Source organism: Onychostoma macrolepis, chromosome 01, assembly GCF_012432095.1.
Source record: "Onychostoma macrolepis isolate SWU-2019 chromosome 01, ASM1243209v1, whole genome shotgun sequence".
Taxonomy (NCBI): domain Eukaryota; kingdom Metazoa; phylum Chordata; class Actinopteri; order Cypriniformes; family Cyprinidae; genus Onychostoma; species Onychostoma macrolepis.
Genome location: NC_081155.1, coordinates 18235638 through 18258130, shown reverse-complemented (window position 1 = coordinate 18258130; position 22493 = coordinate 18235638). Strand labels below are relative to the sequence as shown.

Below are 22493 nucleotides of genomic sequence, written 5' to 3'. Positions count from 1 at the left end.
AAACTCCATTATGCCAAGCATCTAAGCAATTTTCCTTGGTGTGTAAAAACCATAGGAGACCTGAGTTCTGAGTATTATCATCAAGCGAACCAAGAATCAGCTGCCTAACAACCCAGACCACGTTTTGTAGTTTCCTCGAATATCACACAAACATATTGCATCTCATAAGAAATAAGGAATGGCTTCCATAAATTCGTAGAAGGTCGGTGATATGGGAAAACTAGATTAAGTGTCACGGTATCAGCATACATAAAATCCAGATATTTCATCAGAGTCTCTTGATAGAGCACCAGATGCTTAACAAATTAATTAACCTTGCTTGCTGTCTCTCAGTGTTGATTGAATGCCCCTGTGTGCCATTCCCTGCCTCTGGTCTCGCATAATAAAACACCCACACGTAAACAGATACCCTGCCAAAATGCATAGGAATGACCGGGACTCTAGAAGACAACATTAAGGATCTACACAAGAATTGACTGTTGCTTCCCTCGGCGGCTCATAAATGTATTCAAGTCGATATCATCCTTATTATTTGCAATATAAAGTTATAGTAAAGAACTTGCTTTTATTAGAATGTGAGTAAACTGAGCGAGACGGCTTTATCATCCTCCAGCTCATCATTATAATTACCAACATCATCATCATCATCATTCTTATATGTGCATCTGCATCACTGGCGTCACATTAACTGTCGCCACAGGGGCATTGTGACATTTTCAAAATGTAACTAAATCACTCAAATAGCCATATATAATAAATGCATATAGTGTCAGATAAGACTAATTTGCATGGATTTAAATGCTCATTTAAACAGATGCATACACCCACATCTTTATTAACAGATGAAGAAGACACTAACGTGTGTGGGAAGAAGACATACATCAACACTTTATGAAACAACACATAACAGCATAAAAAAAGGCTGTTGCAATTTAAGTCATACCCAATGTAAACGGCTTGGGCATTACATTAATGAATAAAATGGCATTTGGCACCATATTAAGTCAGAACGGTAATGCTGAAGGCTAACGTTCAGCAACATCTGCTCTCGCTGAACTGAGCACACAGTCGTAGGGTGGAAACAATGCCGATTGTTATTTTCTGCAAGTTAGCGGAATATCTCATGGGTCGCTCGCTGTTCTCCATTTATGCAGAATCTCTGAAACGTGAGAAAACAGTGGTACTTATTTGCTGACCCTGACAGTGACTTTTCCCAGAAACCCTTGAGAGACAGAGCTACCTGAGAGCTCTTTTGATGATTACCATGTGTGAGAGAGAGCACAAGAGGAGTTTAGAGTACTGTAGAGATCAGGACATATTAATGCATTGCAGTCTGTGTCTATACTGTGAGTAAAGCTAGAGAGAGAGATGTGGCACAATAAAGAGGATCAATAACCTTCGTCTCTGTCGCTCTATTTCTCTCTCCCTCTGTATTCTTAAAGCGTCAACTCTAAACTCTAAACTAAAGATTAGGGGTGTCCACAAATAGTCGAGGATTAGATGCTTCGATTCGAGGAGCCTGATTCGACTCCCAATCTCACAGTCGAATATTCGCGGGGTGTTTTGATCATGCCATTTTGGCTATATGGGGGTGCTCAGTGTCTGATTTCACATCGAACTACCGGTTTTCTCCCAATAAGTTAATATACAGCCTATTATGATAATGCTGTAAATAAGAATCTTAAAAAGAAAGAAGCTTTAAATAAATATTTTAACGTGCGTGAATAAATCCAATTTCCCCTATAGATTAAAGTTTCGCTTTCTAATCTGTCACCGACACCGAGGAGCTTTAACAAGACTCAAATTGACACAGGCAGAGAAGACTTTATTTTTTTTCGATCAGGTAGGGTGCAACAAGTGATTTCAAAACGTTTCAGTCGGTTTATTTATATCGTGTATATATTATTTATCTCGTATAAGATGCATTTGGTTGAGTTACGCTGCAGTAAAGCGCTTCATTGTAGCAGCCTACTATACATACAGTGATTATCTCTTCTATTATAACACTATTATAATAAAACGCTGTGATTTTTTTAGTGTTAGTTGTGTTTCTGCATGTTATTGCGTGAAGAACGCGTCCACAAAAGGAGTTCATTCAGAGCCGCGCAAACGCGTTCATGTGCATTCGGGGCATTTTGTGCAGATAGCCTATGAGTGGTAATATTAACGTTATGTTATATAAATAACGAAGCGTATTCTATGTGAGATAAATTAGTTAAATCCCATTGATTAAAAACCTGCTATCATATGCTTCATTCTACTGGTCATCTTCAGCGCGCGCAGCTCAAAACAGAAATGCAGAACGTTATAACTATGATCATATACATAACGTTATAATGAGAGCACTATTGTAAAAAAAAAATGTTGTGAATTCTTAAGGGTTTCGCTGACGTTTAATATTAACTATCTTTTAATCAAAACATAAAACTAATTTTTAAACATAAAAAATTATTTACCCCATTTGTATCTGTAAGGCGTTCGTTACACATTTTCCCTGTGTATTTATGACTGTCGAACGTCTGACTTGACTCTTGGTAATGTATTTTGCCCGCCCCAAATATATGATTCGACTATCAGTCGACTATCGGCATGATTCGAAAATTCGATTCGACTATGAAAATCCTTAGTCGGGGACACTACTAAAGATGCTTCGATTATGCGTAACCTTATGCTTCTTTAAAAATGAACCCGAGTACTGCAGTGATCACGTATTTTCTGTAGGCCAGCCCAGAAATGACGGTAGCATCAATCTGATTCTCTTAACAAAAACCCAGCAGGATTTTTTCCATTCAATTTTGGATGACTGCAGAAACTGAACTCTGTGGCCACCAAAAGTTTTTGAGTTTGACAAGTATGACATTTTGATAAGTTTGGCATGATGATCTTTAATGTCGCTGGAAACCTCTGTAGTCCCATTTAGCCACTTGTTAGCAACTGGGGTATTAATGATGTATTTTATGGCATAGAATAAAATGTGAAAATATCTAGGCTTGTGTTAATTATAGACATTATTATAAGCATTTAACTAAAAACATATTCAAAAACCAAATGACTTCACGACGATGGAACTAACTAAGAACTAAATAAAATGCTAACTCGTTTTCAGGTTTAGGCCTACAGAAATGCGTCATCAATGCAGCATTCTAATTTGCATTTTATTTAATTATGAGATGCATGGAATTTATGGTTACCTTGCAACTAGCAATTCAATTTGCAATATTTGCAACATAATCTCTGCTTTACTGTTTGAGGTAGAGTCTTACAATTTCACATAAGAGTCTCATACTAACAGGGTACAAACTTTCTCAAAGGACCCTTAAGTTTCACCTGGACATTATTTTCAATATTTTACAATGTAGGTAAAAGCTTTTAAAATCTTCTACTCATAAACCACTTGTCCAATGAAGTACGTGCAATGACTTTGCTTGTCATGAAGTACGTGCATATCAAATTTAATAATTACTCTAGGAACATGAAGTAGGTGATATCAACATTGGTGAAATGTGACTGACAATAAAGTTGCAATGTGACTGATGAAAGTAACTTCCCATACCTGCTGAACTGCTAATTGCTATATTTGAGGTTATTTATTGCTGATTTATCTATTGTGTGCCAATTACATCTCTCTTCAGTATCTCAAAGTGCGAATAGTGGGTTATGAGATTCAAAGTGACAAAAACACAAAGCACCTGATATCTGTATTTGAACAGCTGAACACTCTCTGCTCTGACAGGATGAAAAAGAAATCTTGCAGAGCAGTAATTTCCGCAGTAATTCCTCTGCCCAACGGGATATCAAAGATGCTGCGCAAAAAATGGGATTAGGAGGGAAGCATAAGGAATCTTGATTGTGTTGAGAAGGACAATGAAGGCACCAGGAAAAAAAAAAAAAAAAGCCTGTATAACCAGCTGACTGCTGAATAAATAGGGGGTTTTCAATAACCAATGATAAACTAAACTCAGAGTATTTTACACAGCATTTAATGTTCTACTTAATAAAAAAAAAAAAAAAAAAATTGTCGGCAATGTTATATTTCAACTTAAATATGGCTTATTTGGTAAACTGAAGTGCAAATAGGAATTAACACTAGAACTACCAAGGCAGTCATTTTGACCGTTTTTAAACTTAAGCAATGTAATAACTTAATCGAAATAAAACCAATATAACTATAATACCCTGACTTTTCCTAAATGTGTGTATATTTTATTCTAACGTTGTTATTTTATTAAAATTACAAAACACAAAAGAGTTCTGAGTATTTCTACCTTGAATGGCCATAGCGGTCAAATTGACAGTTCGCATTACAGACGGCGTATAATTCCAGTTTTTGCGTCTTTTTCCCGCAGTTGAAGATACATGTCACTGTTGCCTACACTGTAAAAAGTGAAAATTGACTTAACTTTAAAAAATTTAGGAAACCCGTTGCCTTCTAGTTGTTTTTATATTCTAGTGTTAAGCTAAAATTCCCTTTTGTAAAACAACAACAACACAAAAACAGGTGGACACCTCCAATTCAACAACTGCTGTCATTCAATGTGTCACGGTTCCAGGTATGTTAGGCTGAGACTAGCCTGGCTGTTATCAAAAAAATAGCCTACTTCAATGCTATGACAAAATAGCCATTAGCCTATTATTATTATTATTACCCTTGCGTAAACTGTATATAGCTAATGCATATAGGTTAATCTTAGCCATGACAAGACTGACATAATAACTATACAAATATACAATAACTCCAGAGCGTTGTAAAGTACAATAGTCAAAATGTATTGGAAATATAATAATTTCCAAAATTCACAACATCTATTATCTAGCGAAATATTCTGCTTCATTTCATATTTGTTGGCATTTAGGCTTTCAGATAGGCTACAACACTACAACACATTTGCTCTACCGCTTGCCGGACACAGAGTGAGGTACGCACATTTGGGAGTGGTCTTACACAATTATATATTACAAAAAATATTGTATTTTTTAGGGTGATGGCATCATAAAACATGACGACGGACATTCAAAGATTCATTGTAAAACCTTGATAAAAGCTTCAAATGTTATATGATATGACAAAAATGGCATTCAGTTCAGTGAACGATCAAAATGACCGCTATGGCCATTCTAGTAGTTATAGAATTTTAGTAGTTCTAGTGTTAACAAGCAAACTAACATGCTTATTTATTTATTGTTTGTTTCGTTTTTTTTCATCATTTGCCTTAGATTTATTTTTCACTGAGCTTGGCACAATGCATTCTGGCACTGCCTTCTTTGTGACAGAAATAAGTAATGATTCCTTTGAATTTGGCCAAAAGAAGATATCTTACAAGGCAGCATAATTAAACTGCCTATTTTTTTGGACAGGCTTCATGTCATGAGCGCATCTACAAATGTTGCCTCCATAGGAAGTTCACTAGGCTTTAGAACAGAATGTATATGATATGCACACCGGCTCTCTTTCACTGAACCAGCAATGAGGAAACTTAAAGTCTCCTTATGTGTTATGTATGGGCCTTTCAAATATTCACCATGAACTCTGCATGCATTATGGCATGCTAATATATGTTTCCCACAAAGAGAGCCACAAATCCGATTTAAATTAAGCAGTGGATTTCAAGTAAAAAGTGTCACTTATGTAGTTAGTGTTAGCACAGACGGACATCCACATAAAGAGAGAAAGAGATTGCATTTATCATGGGCTGCGATTAGATCACTAACACCATAAACAAAGTCAAACACCCTGCAACTTTCTTCTCATTATTTCATGAGAGATGATCAACTAATTTACTTTTATACATTCTAATGAATGTGACTGACTCTATAAAACTATAAAACAAACACAGAACAACTTAGAAAACTTAAACTAGACTTATACTTGCTTAAATTCAGTGTTGTCAAACGATTAATCACATTTAATCACATCCAAAATGAAAGTTTTTGTTTACATAATATACATTATGTGTGTACTGTGTATATATAAAAGTATGTGTATATTTCAGAAAAATATGTTAAGTTTTTAATAGTAAATATATTTATATATAATATAAATTATATGAATATAAATATATATATACATGCAAATTCATGTAAATATTTTCAAAATATATACTGTATGTGTGTTTAAAATATACACAGTGCACACATATGTTATGTAAACACAAACTTTTATTTTGGATGCGATTAATCGTTTGGCAGCACTACTTAAAATAAAAATGTGAAACAACTGACACTTAAAATCAACCAGTGAGGCGATTAGACTGGACATCAGCCAATTAAAATAGCCCAATGGGAAAATACTGTTGCACCTATATGCAGTAGGCTGTTTACTATATTAGACTGCATACTATACTGATATCTGTAGATACATTTTAAATATTCCAATCAACAAGTGTTTCTGAATATTTATGAATCCATAACAAAGTGTGTTTTAAAACATAAATAAGCCCCATGAAGCATGATGGGATATTTTAAAGATAAAGGACTTACCTATTTAAGAAGAGTTTGGAAACACATGAAGATAGAGACCAGCAGGTAGAGGAGGAAGCAGAGGAGGGGGAAAAAGGAAAGAAAGATGGTCAGAATGATATACTTCAGTGTGTATACACACACAAATGCAAATTTTTTTTTATTTAAATGCACATACACTAATCAATCCCTTTCACTTGTTCATTTATTTGTTTACTATAAATGCAAATGTTTCAGATAAAAAAAGATGTGTAAGACATTTACAAATTCTACCAAAAGATGAACAAAAGGCAGCAACATAGCACAAGACAATCCTTCAAACGCATTTGTGATCAGGCTGCATAACAGTGAAAGAACGAGAGTGAGAAAGAAAGACAGAGAGAGAGAGAGAGAAATAAATAAAGAGAGAAAACTATGTGCAGCGAGTGAAGATGAAACAGAATAAAGAGGTGTCAAAGACCTGTGGTGCTGTAGTTTAGACAGATGGTACGTTTCATGCTCAGGCCCCTGACAATCCTTAAAGCAAGTGTCTATGCCTACATGTGTGTGTGTTCAAAAGATTAACACACACGTACCCATACGGCACAAACAGCATTGTTCTCGTTGCCCACTCTTTGAACTCTGTCCTCTCCCTTTTGCAAAACATGGCATGGTAAAACACTGCTTTGCTGCGTTTCAAAATGGCTGAGTGGGAAGATAAATAAAGGCTTCTGCTTTATGCATCTCCCCTCTTTTTTTGATTCCAAAAGCGCAAGTTTCGCCATCACACCCCTCCATATAGTTGCCTCGGCTGTTGACAAGAGAGATGGAGTGTGTTGTGCCAGTGTGTGTCCTCTGCAAAGCACCTGATTACATTCATGGAGCCAAGAGGAGATTTATGAATGCAGACTCAGGCAAAGAGCGGCCCCATCCGCACTCTAAATAATGGTAGCGCGGAAGATCTTTTTTTTTTAGTTCCATTCCCTGCGTCCCAAACTACCGGCTCAACTACCCAAATGAATATTTACTCCGCTGAGATTATCTATCCACCTCGGCATCCCATTCTGAGGGTTATTTCAGTGCGGAGAATGCTGGAGGCGATGGGTCCAGATGCGTGGTTGGTGTGACAGTGGGAAGCGTTTGGCGTTCGGTCTGTAGTGTAGCCAACATCCCCTGCAGAAAAATTGCGTTTATCCTCTCTAGTGTAAATATTGAACAGGTTTCGGAATAACTAATGCTAATGAATGGGGAAACTCTTAGCTTAGCACACTTTATCAGTGCATAAGCATGCTGTCCGGGCTCAGAGGCGGCAGATAAATTGAAGGGAGTTTGTTTTAAAACAGATGAATTGGGCAAGACCACACTATGTGCAACATGATCAGTCAGTGTCAGCTTATGCGAGTCAGTCTGCTATAATAACGTTAAACTGGCTCGGTGCTCCGCCAAGCCATAATGTGATCCAAGGCAGGAGTCCAGGAAAATGGCTGAATGTAAACATACGCATAGCTTGACATGTATGATCTGTGCGTGACAGAAAATGAAAGGGGATTTGACACTGATAGTGATGCATCAGAATAAAAACATATTTATGAAATGGATGATTCCGCATCTGAAATTTGATTGGATGAGCCACTCCACTCTGCTGTGCGTCATGCCCATACAAAATCCACAGAAAGCTTCAAAGATATCCACTAAATTAGACCAGACGTCATTAACGAAGTTCTACACATCCTCTTTCCCCTGTGTGTTCATTTATTAAATATTTTGGATAATCTGATAATGCATTCTGCTAACAATATGAGTGTAGAACTCATTCTCTGTTTTACCATAAATAATGAATTCAAAAATAATTATAAATTAAACTAATGCCGAAGTCATCAGATTTTACTGCATTTTATACTAGAAAATAAGTGCAACATAAATCAGTCATAAATTGAGTTCATGATGCTGCAGTCCTAGAACCGCATACTAGTACCTAAAGTGTACATATTAGAACCATACAATATTTACGTTTAAATGATACATTTTATTAAGCACTTGTGTTTTGCATTTGAAATGAGTTTTCTTGGGAAAAAAGACCTTATTTTTTCAACATTGGAGTAAGTTATTTTCTGTGTGTGTGTGAGACCCTTTCAATAACCACTGTAGGTAGAGCAGTAGAGGAACAAGAAAGTGCATTAAAGCAAAGCCTTGCACATTCAAAGTTGGCTCAAATTTAAAAATAAGGTGGAAAGGTGATACTGAGTAATTTTTTATGGGTGTAGTCTTTGCACCTGTTGGTTTTAGGATTGAATCCTCTATTGGAGTAAAATTGGCTAGGTGGCACTGTTACAAATAACTAGGGACCTAGAAAGAGTATCAGTTGCTTTTTATTTTTTTAATGAGTTCACACAATAAAAACCCCATTGCCTACCATTCAGCCATATTGCTCTCTACTTCCGGCTTATTGTCGCCCTGTTTATGAAGTATTTACATTTGTTAGCTAAAGTTTTACTATTTACAGGACTCTAGACTGCGACAGTTTTTTGAGAATGTGTGAGTTAAAATTTGATGTGGTCGCATTTGTGTGAATGCGTGGTCTGCGCTACTCCATAGCGAGCGTTGAAGAGCCACGGCACATACAGTATTGCAGGAGTCAGATTTCACTGATTACATGAAGAGAGTGACAGAGGTAGAGTCTGGTTTATAGGCTACTTGCCGCGTTAGTATAAGTGCAAAGGTGCGCGCAGCGCGCGGCAAAAATGATGCAAATATTGAGGAAACGATGGCTGACAGAGGATTTGGTTTTCACACTAAAGTAAAATAAAAGACCGCTTCTTAAACCAGAGAAGGTGAACATGTTGGTATTCTTGTGGAGAAAAAAAAAAAAAAAGCAAGTCCTGTCACTGACAGCCAGTTTAGTTTTACTTTTCTTTTTGTTTTCATTTTAAAAAAGATTTGTATCTTTGCTGTTTACCTCACGTTACACTATGGAGGCTTTCTTTATTTTTTTTATTTGATTCCTCAGTGTTTGCTAGCATTCTGTAATTTATTAGTCGGTATATAATACAGCATGTGGTGTATGCCATGCCTCATATTATTCATTTTTGTCAAATAATACACTCGTTACCATATAACTATAAACTATGATAAAAGTTCATCAGCATGCATTGATTAATCCCATGTTGTAGCAAAAATAAAAAAATAAATATAGCGATCAAATTATGTGCTCCTGCGACCAACTGACAAAGTTAGTCGCAAAAGAGCGACCAGTTGGAAGAATGTGTCTAGAGCCCTGTTTTAGCATGAACAGTCTCGTATGCTGGCTCGATACTTACCACAAACAAAGCAAAACCCCTAATCACTAGTTTGAGATTTGGCCTAATACATGTGTGCAATGGTGCTTATGTGCACACAACCCAAGTGTGAATCAAGCTTGGATTATTCTCAAACCTCTTTCCCCTCTTCTACCCATTCCTTCCTGATGACTTGCTACTGTCCTATCAATTATAAAGACAAACAAATCTTAATAACTTGTTTATTCAGAGCTGGATATATTACAGTGCCAAATATAAGCATAGTGCCAAGTAAACAATAATGATGTGCCAAAGGACAGATACAGTAATTGAGATGTTCCAACTCTGGTTCAAACTAATGATAGATTTGGAACACAAATTATTCTCCTCAACAACTATAATGTTAACTCATTAGTTTCCATACATGTTTCTATCATTTTTGACGACACTGACACTATCGGCTGAGAATAAAACTCGAAATGAATTTAATAATGACACTGCTGTCTTCAGTGGAGTACAGCTTATTGCTGAATTGGACTTGTTTCATAATAAACTTTATAAACTTTCTTTTATTTTCGCATTCAGTACTCTGAAGCGGCTTTTAAACAAATCTCTGTTGTATAAATCACTATAAAAAAATAAAGGCAAGTTGACATTTGTGTTTGAACGGACATTGAAATGTACAATGTTAAGGCATTGACAGTCTCTAAAATTCTACATACAAATAACTAATAATGATACATTTTTTTAGCTGTATATATTTTCAACAAAACAACATTTGTGTCATGATCTTGCAGCTTATTGGAAATAAATGAAATGTAGCCCAAAACCTAAAGAGGACAATAATTCTGAAGCAGCAAGGATGAATTGTGAAATGAAGCATAGCACCTTGTAGCTGCTTCAAGGGAGATGCCTCAGAGTATACTTGTCAACTCCAGAGACTGAGGAGAATGCAGCTGGAGGAAATTGGCCAGGAAATTGGTGGAAAAGAGACTTTTCTCTATCGACAAAACAACTCTATCTCGTTCATTTTTCCTCTGAGCTCCATTCAGAGTGTTCTGAAAGATACAGTCATGCTGAGGACCGTGGGTGTCTGCAGGAGACAGTCAAATGCATGTGACTCGACCTCTGACATTTAGAGGACACAACTGATGCTAACAAATGTGTTTGTGAACAGCTTGCACATTCACATACATAATCATGCCGTAAATGTCACACCTATGGAACAAACAGAACTGCTACACTTCCTTAAATAAAACATATTCTACACTTTCATAGCACATGCTTCTTTTCTTAACAACATTACTTACAATAGTGAAGATTCTGATTCAAACAGGCTGCTCCTTGGTTTGTTCTTTATATGTAAATAAATATGTAACAATATCCTTATCAAGTAACTGAATTAAAAGACCTATATGGAACCCAAACCTATTGGTACTTAACTAATGTAAAATATTTTAGTACCCCCAGAGATTTTAGGTTAATATTTTGACCCATATGTATGGTTCTCTGATGGCAGTTAATGGTAAAAGTATATGCAGGTAAACAGATAATATATATATATATATATATATATATATATAATTATTTAGATATAGGTCTGCACAACTTGGCACAAACGATATTGCAAATATAGTCATATTTGGGGATTTTAATAGCGATATTATCTCATATGAAAACATCTCACATCGTTGCTGCTGAAACCTATTTAATACCTATTTCACAGTTTTTATTATTATTATTATTATTACTATTAGTAGTAGTAGTAGTATTTACTAAAATAGTAGTAGTAGTAGTATTTATAAAAAAAAAAATCACATGTATTTCTGTTTTAATAATAATAATAATAATAATAATTATTATTATTATTATTAGCAGTATTTTACACTACAAGTTATCAATATGTATGTCTCTTCACTTAAAAAAAGTTCAAACTCTCAAGCTTTTACTTTTTTAAATTCTGTACACTTTTTTTTTTTTTTTTTTTATATTATGTGACTAAATTTGAAGATACTTATTTATTTAAATCACAGCCTTTGGTTTAATCGTGCTAAAATCAAATCAAGTTATTTTGATCAATTGTCCAGCTATTTTAATTTTACATTTGATTTAATTAATTATTAGCTTTACATGAACTCACAAAGCCCCTGCAGTTCCCTCACACACCTTTAAGGGTTATCAAACACTGCACTAGCAGAAAGATCAGATCATCAAGAACGCAAAGTCTGGTCTGAGCCGGTATCCGAACTTAAACCCTGTCTGAATCGTAACACAGATGCATGCATGTGGCACACAGTGCTCAGACACAGAGGGCTCAACCTGTCACCTGCACACACTAACTCTCATGTGTGACTAAGCTCTCTTTTATGGTTATGTGGCAGCTGATGAATGTCGTCCGCCTCTCCTTCATGCTAAACAATCACTTCATTCCTCGCTTGCACGCCCTCCTCCTCTGGTTTCACTCACTCACCACGCGCTCTTCCCTCTCGCTCACAACAACTGGATGGCAATGGATGGAGAATGCAACGAAAGTGTCTGGCTCGGCCAAGTGTGAGAACTTTGCCTGTGGGCATGGCCATGTGAAAAGGGAATACTTCAAAGCTGCAATGGATTGCAGGAGTCGAACACAGACCATTCGGTCACTTAGAGCAGCCTGCTCTCCAATTTGCTGCTGAGCAAATCTAAAGTGCCCTTTTACAAGCAACCTAATCTGCCAAAAATACACTGTGATATATAAATGCATAAACAATGATGTGTGTTTCCATTCCCATTGTTTATTTGGTGAAATGTTCCTCCCATTTTGAGGAGGAAAGCACTATCATTTCTTAACTTAAAAAGCACACTGTAATTCTAAAGACCTCTAAATTATCAACATGATTTAAGGAATGTTTTAGCACATCTCTCATACTTACTATTATTGTGAGATATATAGCGACAACTGGTATACAGTTCACCCAAAAATGAAAATACTGTCATTAATTACTCCTCAAGTCATTCCAAACCCATAAGACCGTCGTTCATCTTCGGAACACAAATTAAGTTATTTTTGATGAAATCTGAGAGCTTTCCAACCCTGCATAGAAAGCAATGCAACTACCACGTTCAAAAAGGTAGTAAGGACATCGTTAAAATAATTCACGTGACACCAGTGATTCAACATTAAATTGATGAAGCTATGAGAATAATTTTTGTGCACAAAGAAAACAAAAACAACGACTTCATTGCACAATTTCTTATCTTCCTTGTCAGTCTTCAACACATGTTCACGAAAGTACCACGACACATTTGTGTCATGCTGCTGACACAGGAGCCAACGTTCTGACATAAGAGAAGAAATTGTAGAAGTCTTTAATTTTGTTTTCTTTGCGCACAAAAAGTATTCTCATAGCTTCATAAAATCAAGGTTAAACTACTGATATCACATGGACTATTTTAACAATGTCCTTACTACATTTGTGGGCCTTAAACATAGTAGTTACATTGCTGTCTATACAGGGTCAGAAAGTTCTCGGATTCCATCAAAAACATTTGCATTTGTGTTCCGAAGATGAACGAAGGTCTTACAGGTGAGGTAATTAATGACAGAATTTTCATTTTTTGGGTGAACTATCCCTTTAATATGCATTTTATGTTACAATTTAAATTACAAGCTATTATAATTTAATCTTACTTTTTGGGCATATAATTATCAGTATCTGCACAAAACTGCTAAATTTTGCTCAGTTTAGGCCACTAAATAAAACTCATAGTTCATAATTTATGTCAGGCTTTACAGAGTTAATGTTAAGTGTTAAAGGTTAGTGTTTTAGCTATTTATCAGCTATTTATTATATTTGCAGGATGTCAAGTACATATCTGAAGTTGCCCACCCAGGTCAGCAGAGCAAAAAATAAATAAATAAAAAAAAAACTCGTTAAGCCCAAAAACCGCTGCCTCATTTGACCAAAGCTTTCGAAGGCCTACACAAACAGCCTGTCCTTGCCAACAAGGGCGGGTGTAATTAAAAACAAAACTGAAATCAAATCAAGCAGAACATCAAAAATAAAGCCAACCAATACAGCTTTAATTGGTCAAAGGGACCTTGTATTAAATCAAAGATACATTATACGGTGCAGAAATTTGGTCTTGTTATGCGAAGAGGGAGATGCAAGGATTAAGAGGTTAGAGAGAGAGCGAGAGAGAGAGAGAGAGACAAATGAGAACAAAATCAAATGAAAGCAGATGGCGTTCAGAACGAGGCCTGCCCAAGGCCAGCACCCTCCTTCCCCTCTATCGCCTTCACTGCTTTCTTCCCTTTACACCACAAGGTAGAGGGATGTCAGGATGGAGGGTGGAGAGGCATCTGTCTCTGCAGAGGTGAACTGTGGGAATTAGCAATCAGGAGGGGTTGGTTAATTAGTTTATGAATCAGACTTACGAGAGAGGTCATGTTTTCCTTTCCCTTGGCGAGAAATAAACCAGCATGAATGCCCTACATATGGGAAGGAAAACATGGTGGCATGTTGCATTCCATACTGCATGACTTAAAATGCTGACGGTATTATTTACTGTGATATACTGTACTATTGAGCACTGAATATTTATGTATGCACATGCAGAAACAAATAGGTAAATAAATGAAGAGCGATAGTTTTACCAAAGCAAAGTATTCACTTCAGATGCAAACTCTAATTTCGTATAGTAGTAGCAACACAGCCAAAATATTGATGCCCATTAAATCAAAAGATGAATTACCCACTGAATCAAAATATTACAAACCAGAACAAATAATTTAATCTGCCAAGTTATAAAGCACAAAACAATCATCCCCTTTTTCTTATCCTCTCTCCCTCTCGCTCGCTCTCCCTCTGTCGACCTGACCATAGTCAAGATTAAAATTCATCAATCAATCACACATTTTAATGGCCAGACCATCTCCCTTACACCCACAGCAAAAATTGAATCACAAAGGCAATTTAATTAAATTGAACAGTGATTCAATAGCTCTAATCATTCTGCACAGTAAAATGAAATCTCTCGTTCCTTTAATCATACCCCCATGTTAAATAATTACTCAATTTGAGGGTACAGCTGGGGTGGGTGCTGAATTAGTAAGTATTTTTTATATTTACACTCGCATTGTTATGGTGGTATGGGTTAACAGCCTCTTGATATGGCATGTTTGACCCTGTCGACTTGCTCTGCAGCCAGATGATTTGATTTCTGGGCACCATGTTAAATGAATTGCAGGTCTATGTGATGGAATTACATTCCCATACAATAACTGCACTATTCAGATTTCCCTGCCTGAACGAATGTTAAGTTGGAATAAATACAACTTAACCTCTGTCTACAGTTGTAAGCTGTCAATTTGGATAGAATTCAAGAGACTGAGTCATATTCACTAGTCCATTAATGCAAACACAGAAAAAGTTATCAAATTTTTGAGCATAGACTTTGAAATTAAATTGTTTTGAAAATACAAAAATGTGTATTCATTTATTTTAATTTTGGTTGAATTTTTTTTTTTGAGGGGGGGAGGGGGTATCAACAACAAACAAACAAACTAACAAATTAATACATAACTAAACTTAATGATTTTCAACAAGTGCAACCACTGTCCAAAGGAAAACAAGAAAAAAAAGTGTATGCTGCTGGCAGCTGTGAACCGACCTGGAAGACACAATCCAATCTAAACATGCATATCATATGCTTGCAGCACTGTTTTTAAAGCACATTAAATATTTAAGGATATTCTCTGAGCTCACTCCTGAAATAAAAATCAAATAAGTGACGCGGGAGAGTCGCAGACTCAAACAAGTCCATTAGATTCTCCGGCAGCACTGATGGCCTCCTGGGCTTTATGAAACACAATTAATCACATCCAAAGGTGAGAGGTGGACGGTCAGAGCGCTCTTCCACAGCAGTCAGAAATGTAAAATGGGTCATATAACGGTTGAAGAACTGCTCCAGGTGGGGGGTGCCAACATATGTTGAGCAGGAAAGGGAGAGAGAGAGATCAGGAAATGACTTGTACACCAGCTTAAGTGCCATGCTGCCATTAGGGATTAAACGTGTGGAGGAAGTTTATAGAATGCTGCAGAAAGGTGCCAAGTAAAGTGCCTGTGTGAGTAGAAAAGGGGCAACAACTTCTGTATCTTGATAAGTTGAAGTAAGGCAAAATACTAAGCGTCAGACAAGTTGTGAATGTAACAACTGCTGTAAATAACAATACACCATTGTCTGTATTGTATTTAAGCTTCATGAAATTGACACAGGACACATTCTTCCATTCTCTCTGTGTTACTTTTTAATTTTTGGTCTGTGTACCCACACGTCAGATGGATGCAGATGGACGTCAGATGGTCTTTGGTCGATGTGCTGTGTATCGCTCCATGAGCTTGTCTTTTTAGGAAACCATCACAAGTTGCAAGTTAGGACTGCATGATTATGATTAAACTGTTAATCATGGTTATTTTTTTACAGATTTTTCATGCAGCCCTATTACACGTAAAAAATAAATAAATAAATAAAAAAATGTGTATAATATCTTTATTATTGTTGTTGTTGTCATTAATAATACTATAAACATGATACAGCACCTGGCCAATTAATACTAGCACTTACCTATTCTATTCTATTCTATTCATTTTATATATATATATATATATATATATATATATAAAGTGTTGCTGTGCTTGATTCCCTTTGAACAACACAAATCCAACTATACATAAACAGCTCCTGAAAATACCAAGGCCATACTTCAGGCAAACAGAAGGAGCAATTCACAAAGCTCTGCTAGGTACCGGCAAATGTTTACCGAGCTCATCTTAAATTCAGATGTGGCTACTATGCTTCATGGAAATGGATTTTGAAAGGTTACGACTGTGTGTGAATCAAAACCACACAGGGGGAAACAAGACAAGATGAGCCAATATAACACACATTCCTCTTTCATAAACAGCTTATTGACCGACGTGCCATTTGAAACTGGTTTGGTCAACTTATACAAGCGGTGCGTGCGAGTCAGTGCCGTTATGGGAGATGTCCCGTTTTGAACTTGACCTTTTGTAACCCGTGTCACAATGGACTGAAGCTAGACAAAGAACACCCTGGCTGCCTTCCAGCGCATGATACATCAACCGGCTATTATCTTACCAGGGTATTCCAGAGGCAGAGGGACACTTCTGGCCCAACACTGGCCTGCTTTTAGAGGACAATTCATCACTGGGCAAGGCATCACTGTCAATTCCCAATCCCACAATTCTTGGGGTCAAAGGGATGAGTGAGAAGGCAAGAACATGGGATCTTTAGCGTTGGGATTTGCAACAACCTCAATGTGCCATTCACTCTTGGAGAGGCAGAGAGATTCTGACTTGTGAGGCATCTCAGGGCCAGATCACAGGCCTCGGCAGTCTTGTCCTTCTCAGCAATGAGAAACAGAGTGAGATTTCACTTTCAAATCACGTCTGGGGTCAAACTCGCATTTCCCATGCAGATTGAGTGGATATGAGCATATGGAATGCCATATTGTGCCACAGTACATGTGAAGATTAATGCAAAGCTCAAGTTCATAGTTCACGTCTGCTTCGAAGACACTGATGACTTTCAGAATATGTTTCTAAGACTGTTAACAATGCTCATGAGTCATATTTGTGACATAATACAAACAGATGTGTTTGATTTTTTTTAACTATTTGACATTAAAAAAAAATAATAATAAATGTGGAAAACATTCATGTGAGAGTTAGAAATTATTCTGAATCATTACCATGAAATTGAATCTGTGACACAGAGGTGCCTTGCCCTTGTTCATGTGTGTTTTCCAAATGTCTCCATAGTTCATGTGCCTCAGAGCAGAAAAGATTTATCTGCTTATCGCCGCTTGAATGTCGAAGTTTGCATTCTAACAGTAAGTGTGAAAGAAAAAAAAAATGTAACTTCGGATACATCCAGTTCAAAACTAAACAGTTCACTACTATAAACACACACACACTGCTGAGAAGAACAGTGGCTGTTTGCATTATGCAGTATTCATCAAACATTTAATATGAGTGAGTAAGTGCTTGCTAACCTTTGTCTACGATCACACCTACATGCTCTCCTGAGGGATAACAGCACAGACAGCACTGCAATTCAAATTCAGTGTTGTTCTAAAAACTGCCAGTTGGTATCCTCACAAATTTTGGTTCAGGAACAAAGGGATGTTAGCTATGGGCTTGAAAACAAGGTTGAGTAAATCTGCACATGCATAAAGGGTCATGGGTTTCATAATTCAGCAGAGTGATGGAACTGCTCTTCATTCACATGCAGTATATGCTATAAAACTGGACTAAAAGCAGTGGGGTTGAACATTCACGTTATACTACATTCATAATGATTTTGCTGGTAAGCAGCATTGTGAATATCAAAATGCTTTTAATGCTCCTTTTATTTGGTTATGGAGTTTCCTAAAGACTAGGGATGCTCCGATCGGGATTTTTGCAGCCGATACCAAGTACCGATTTCTTGTCATGGTGATAGGCCGATACAGATGCCGATTCTGGTGCTTCAAGTTTTACGTAACATATGTAATAATGTTATATAAATAATCACAAAAATTGTTCCTTATACAGTGAACATTTTAATATACCTTTAAAATGGGGTTTATGCATAACATTATGTAAGAACAAAGCAGAATGAAAGAACAAAACAGTAGTTTGATCACGGTTATTTCCATGGGCGCTGCAGATAATCCGCGGGTCGGGTAATGAAAAAATGCATTCTGATTATTTGCGGGTCGATAAAATAAATCATAAATTATGCAAATATGAACTACTTTTTTTTTATACATTTTTTTCATCAGGCAGAGGATTTAATTTGTGTGTGTCTGTGTTCGCCTGATCGGCGAAGAGGCAGTGACAGAAACGGTGACATTCCAGATAAAGTTTGAAAGGAGTAAAGCCTGTGTCAATGCTACTGAGTAGGCTACTATGGCCAAAGAAGATATTTTGATGAATAAATGGATAAATGTTCATTTAAAAGCAGCCCACAATCATAGTATGTTACGTTACCCTTTACGGCTCCGACGAGGTTTTGTTCCGTCCTCCACGCTGTGCCAACTCACAAAAGACTATTTTTAGCCAAGCAGCGTGGGGAGCCGCTTCAGAAACATGCCGCTTCTGGCTGGTATAAACTCAAGCATTGACTAGAGCAGCCGCGATCAGCTCCGGTGCTCGTGGAGCCGTAACACGCCGCAAACGTGTGCAGTGATGCGCAGATCTGCTCTAACGGCACTGACATCCATTCATCATATCATCATGCAAAACATACACGACAAATAACACATTTTTCATTGTTTCTCGAAACGTCATAGCATTCCCACACGGGAGATGACATGACTGTGGCGCCAAATCATTTATGTCCCCACGCATCATGTACGTCCTAATGCGTTGACATCATCAAATTGTGATCGGTTTGTGAGATCGGCCAAGTGTAGTGAGTACCGATCGAGTCATAAAATGTGATTATCGGCCGATACCGATCTCCGGCTGATCGATCGGAGCATCCCTACTAAAGACCTACATTATTTTTAATTGTTAGTCTAAAACATGCACTAGATAAACAGCTGAGTACAGTAGTTACTAAATTAGCATTTTATATTGTATTACATTTCTGCAATTAATTCAGCCTGAACTGCTTAATAATCTCATTTGAATCTTATAATTTTGGATTTAAAAAAATTATAATTATTCTAATTTTTATTGTTTTCATCCGGTTCATGACAACATCATACAAAACACAGATTACAGATTTATACAAATACTGCATGTAAGGCCAGAATATACAGTGGCTGAAAATAACAAAAATAGACAGAATACTAAATAAGGAAAAATAATAATAACAATAATAATTAATAAATAAAATAAGTAATAAATAAATAAATAATAATGGAAAAAGTCCAAATTATTGTGTCACATGGGAAGACAGCATCACATAAGACCAAAAATCTTCCCAAACCGGTATACACACAGGGACCCCTGCTTTGTTCTTATTATGCAGTTTATAAAGCAAACGTTTGTACGAAGCTGTCTTAGTCATTATGTTGACCCATTCTTTTAGCTCTGGGGTTTTGAGAGTTTTCCAGTGTTTCAAGATAACTCTAGCCGTCACAGAGACCCCCACCATGATCACTGCAGACTCTCCCTTTGTAATATTTGGCATCTGCTCCCTGTCTCCCAATAGGCACAACCTTAGCGATAATGGTATTGTTATTCCAAGCCATTTGCTCAAAATATTTAAAGTTTGGTGCCATAAAGGCTGAATAATTGGACAATCCCATATACAGTAGATTGTCCATTTTGGATTTTTAAGAAATTGAATAATGCAAGCAATCATGTCTTGTCTTTCTTGCATCTATTTAACAATTTATAGACAGCAACCAAATCTTAAACTTTAAGCATTTTGGGAATTTTCACACAACTCTCTTTACTTGCCTAACAAGCACTTCTTCCTTCAGGAAATGCAAATCTATTTTGTCATTGAGCGAGAAGAGAGCACCATCTGAGTGTACGGCCCTCCAGCATGCAAATATTGACAGTATTGAGTCACAGTATAGATCAAACTTCTGATCTTGTTCTGTGGGAATGCAAGAGTCTTTAAATGCAACTATAATCTATGAATCATTTTGCCACTTCATATTCAAATTTCAAAACACTTAAGAAGCAAATTAGGCAAGTGAGACCATAATGCAGTTCAACAAAATATCCACAGGAAATAGCATTGCTGGATAAGTTCGTTTGTTCGCTTTAATCTCTTTAGTAAGTCAGCCTGGGTGTGAGAAAACTCTCATAGTGGACACAATTCTCCACACCAGAATGCGAAAAATTTCTATTGTGAAACGTGAGGCGCAAATCTACCCCAGACACCACATACCAACCCAAGGACAGAATAAACAGAGAGGTTCAGTGGAAGTTTGTGACAAAATCCAAATTGTTTGTGGTTCAATTGTGTAAAGCATCTATGAATCTATTTCAGCAGCAAAGCAAAATTATACTTATATAACCAAGGATTTCAAAGAAACTATAACGATTTATCTTCAGAGCTTTGAGATATTTATGATATATGATGTTAAGCTTACTCAGACAGAAAATAGCTTTTTCTCTGGCTATTAAAAACTCAGAGTAAAAGAGGCAAAGGCATTAGAAGAACATCTCTAAGGCACCCTCAGCCAAGCCACGGGCAAACGCAGCAGATCTCCAAATATCCGATCTGACAGAGACACTCGCTTTTTATGCTCAGACATTCAGTCCTCATGTTTATGATGTATGACCTTGTAATAGCCGGGAACCACAGCATCTTGAGTCCTTCAAACAGAATTAGGGGTTAAGGGAAACCAAAAAAAAAAGTATTTAAAGAAAAGAAATGGCTGAAGTATTGAGCGAAATGACTCGTTGGTTTGCTGCTCTGTTTCATCAATTTTACTGCTGCCGTATGTCTATGCTGGAAGGAAGAAAAAGCGCTCCGACACAGAGACAGTCTGTCAGGAACGGCTCGTTAGAACTAGGAAACCAATTTTGGATAGAATGAAGTAGGGTTGCACAATGGACCCTTTTCACAGACTGTGATGACGCATTTCCACAGTTATAACATTGTATGAGTAGCTTTTTCTTTTTAAGGTTTTTTTTATTTTTCTATATATATATATATATATATATATATATATATAAACACATCTGGATGTGCTCCATGCTTCAAAGTGAAGGAGTGTCATATATATATATTTCATTTGGTTTGAGACATGATAAACATTTAACTTATTTTTAAATTGGTTAGTTATTATGGTTAAAACAGCAAAAAGGCATACCATTTATTTAAAACTGAACCCACTTTAGGCTGCCTTTTTACTTGCAGAGAACCTGATCAAAATAATAATAATAGTAATAATAATAATAATAATAGTAATAATACTAATAATTATTATTATTATTGTTGTTGTTATAATGGTGATGATAGGCTAGTTGTCACTCTCAGTTAATATTCTTATGAATAACGGTTCAGTTTTCAAGATAATTTATAATCATTATTTTTTGTAATACTAACTATGCAATAATAATGATAAACAATAAAATGTTGAGCTAGACAAATGTTGGGATCAATGTGAATGAGAAAAAGTGAATTTGGAGCACTTTGCTATGTTCAGTGCAACTTTGAGCAAACTCCAGCATAGATTTAAGAGTTTGTGTGCAAACTCTATTTGATGTACTGCTCTGAGAGAAACGGCTCATGAGCCGCACACACATGGAGTAAAGAGCGGAACAGAGTGGAGCACATCCAGATGTGTGTATATATATATATATATATATATTTTTTTTTTGTATTATATATTTATCTAAATTTTTAATCAGGGCCATTTGTGGTTTCCCAGTCGCACTAGAAAATGTTTCAGTTTTAAATAATTTAATTGTAAAGGCCTACAATGAAGTGAACGATTTCTGGGAGTATGGGTTAAATTCCTTATGAGCGAGTGAGAAAAGTGTGTGATACAGCACCTGAAAATCTTCAGTGAACTTATGAATGGAGGTAAAAGAGCAAATTACTTTCAACTTAAAGCCTTTACAATCGTTAGTAGCTTTATAGGCGCTGAGAGCCCACTGATCAGCCTTTAGTGGCCTAAGGCAGGTCAGAATAGGTGGCTTCCATGCTAATCCATTGTCACCCATCGCAACGCAATAGGCTTTTAATGAAGCAGTGGAGCACATCACACATCACAAAGCCTTACTGATGATCGATGTGCAGGTCAGTACCCGAGAGGACTGATTG

The 22493-nt window shown here is 36.6% G+C and overlaps 1 protein-coding gene across 6 annotated transcripts in view; it reads right to left on the bottom strand.

Moving 5' to 3' along the window:
* The window catches only part of ctnna2 (catenin (cadherin-associated protein), alpha 2), a 489293-nt gene that overhangs the window by 134805 nt on the left and 331995 nt on the right, over positions 1-22493 (bottom strand). Inside the window, exon 8 of one of the 6 annotated variants that reach the window (XM_058790110.1) lies at positions 13974-14071. The exons of the other annotated variants lie outside the window; for them this stretch is intronic. Coding sequence (XP_058646093.1) covers positions 14006-14071 — 66 coding nt within the window. The 3' untranslated portion in view covers positions 13974-14005. Of the gene's footprint in view, positions 1-13973; positions 14072-22493 lie in introns of those variants that run through there. 6 annotated transcript variants of the gene reach the window in all.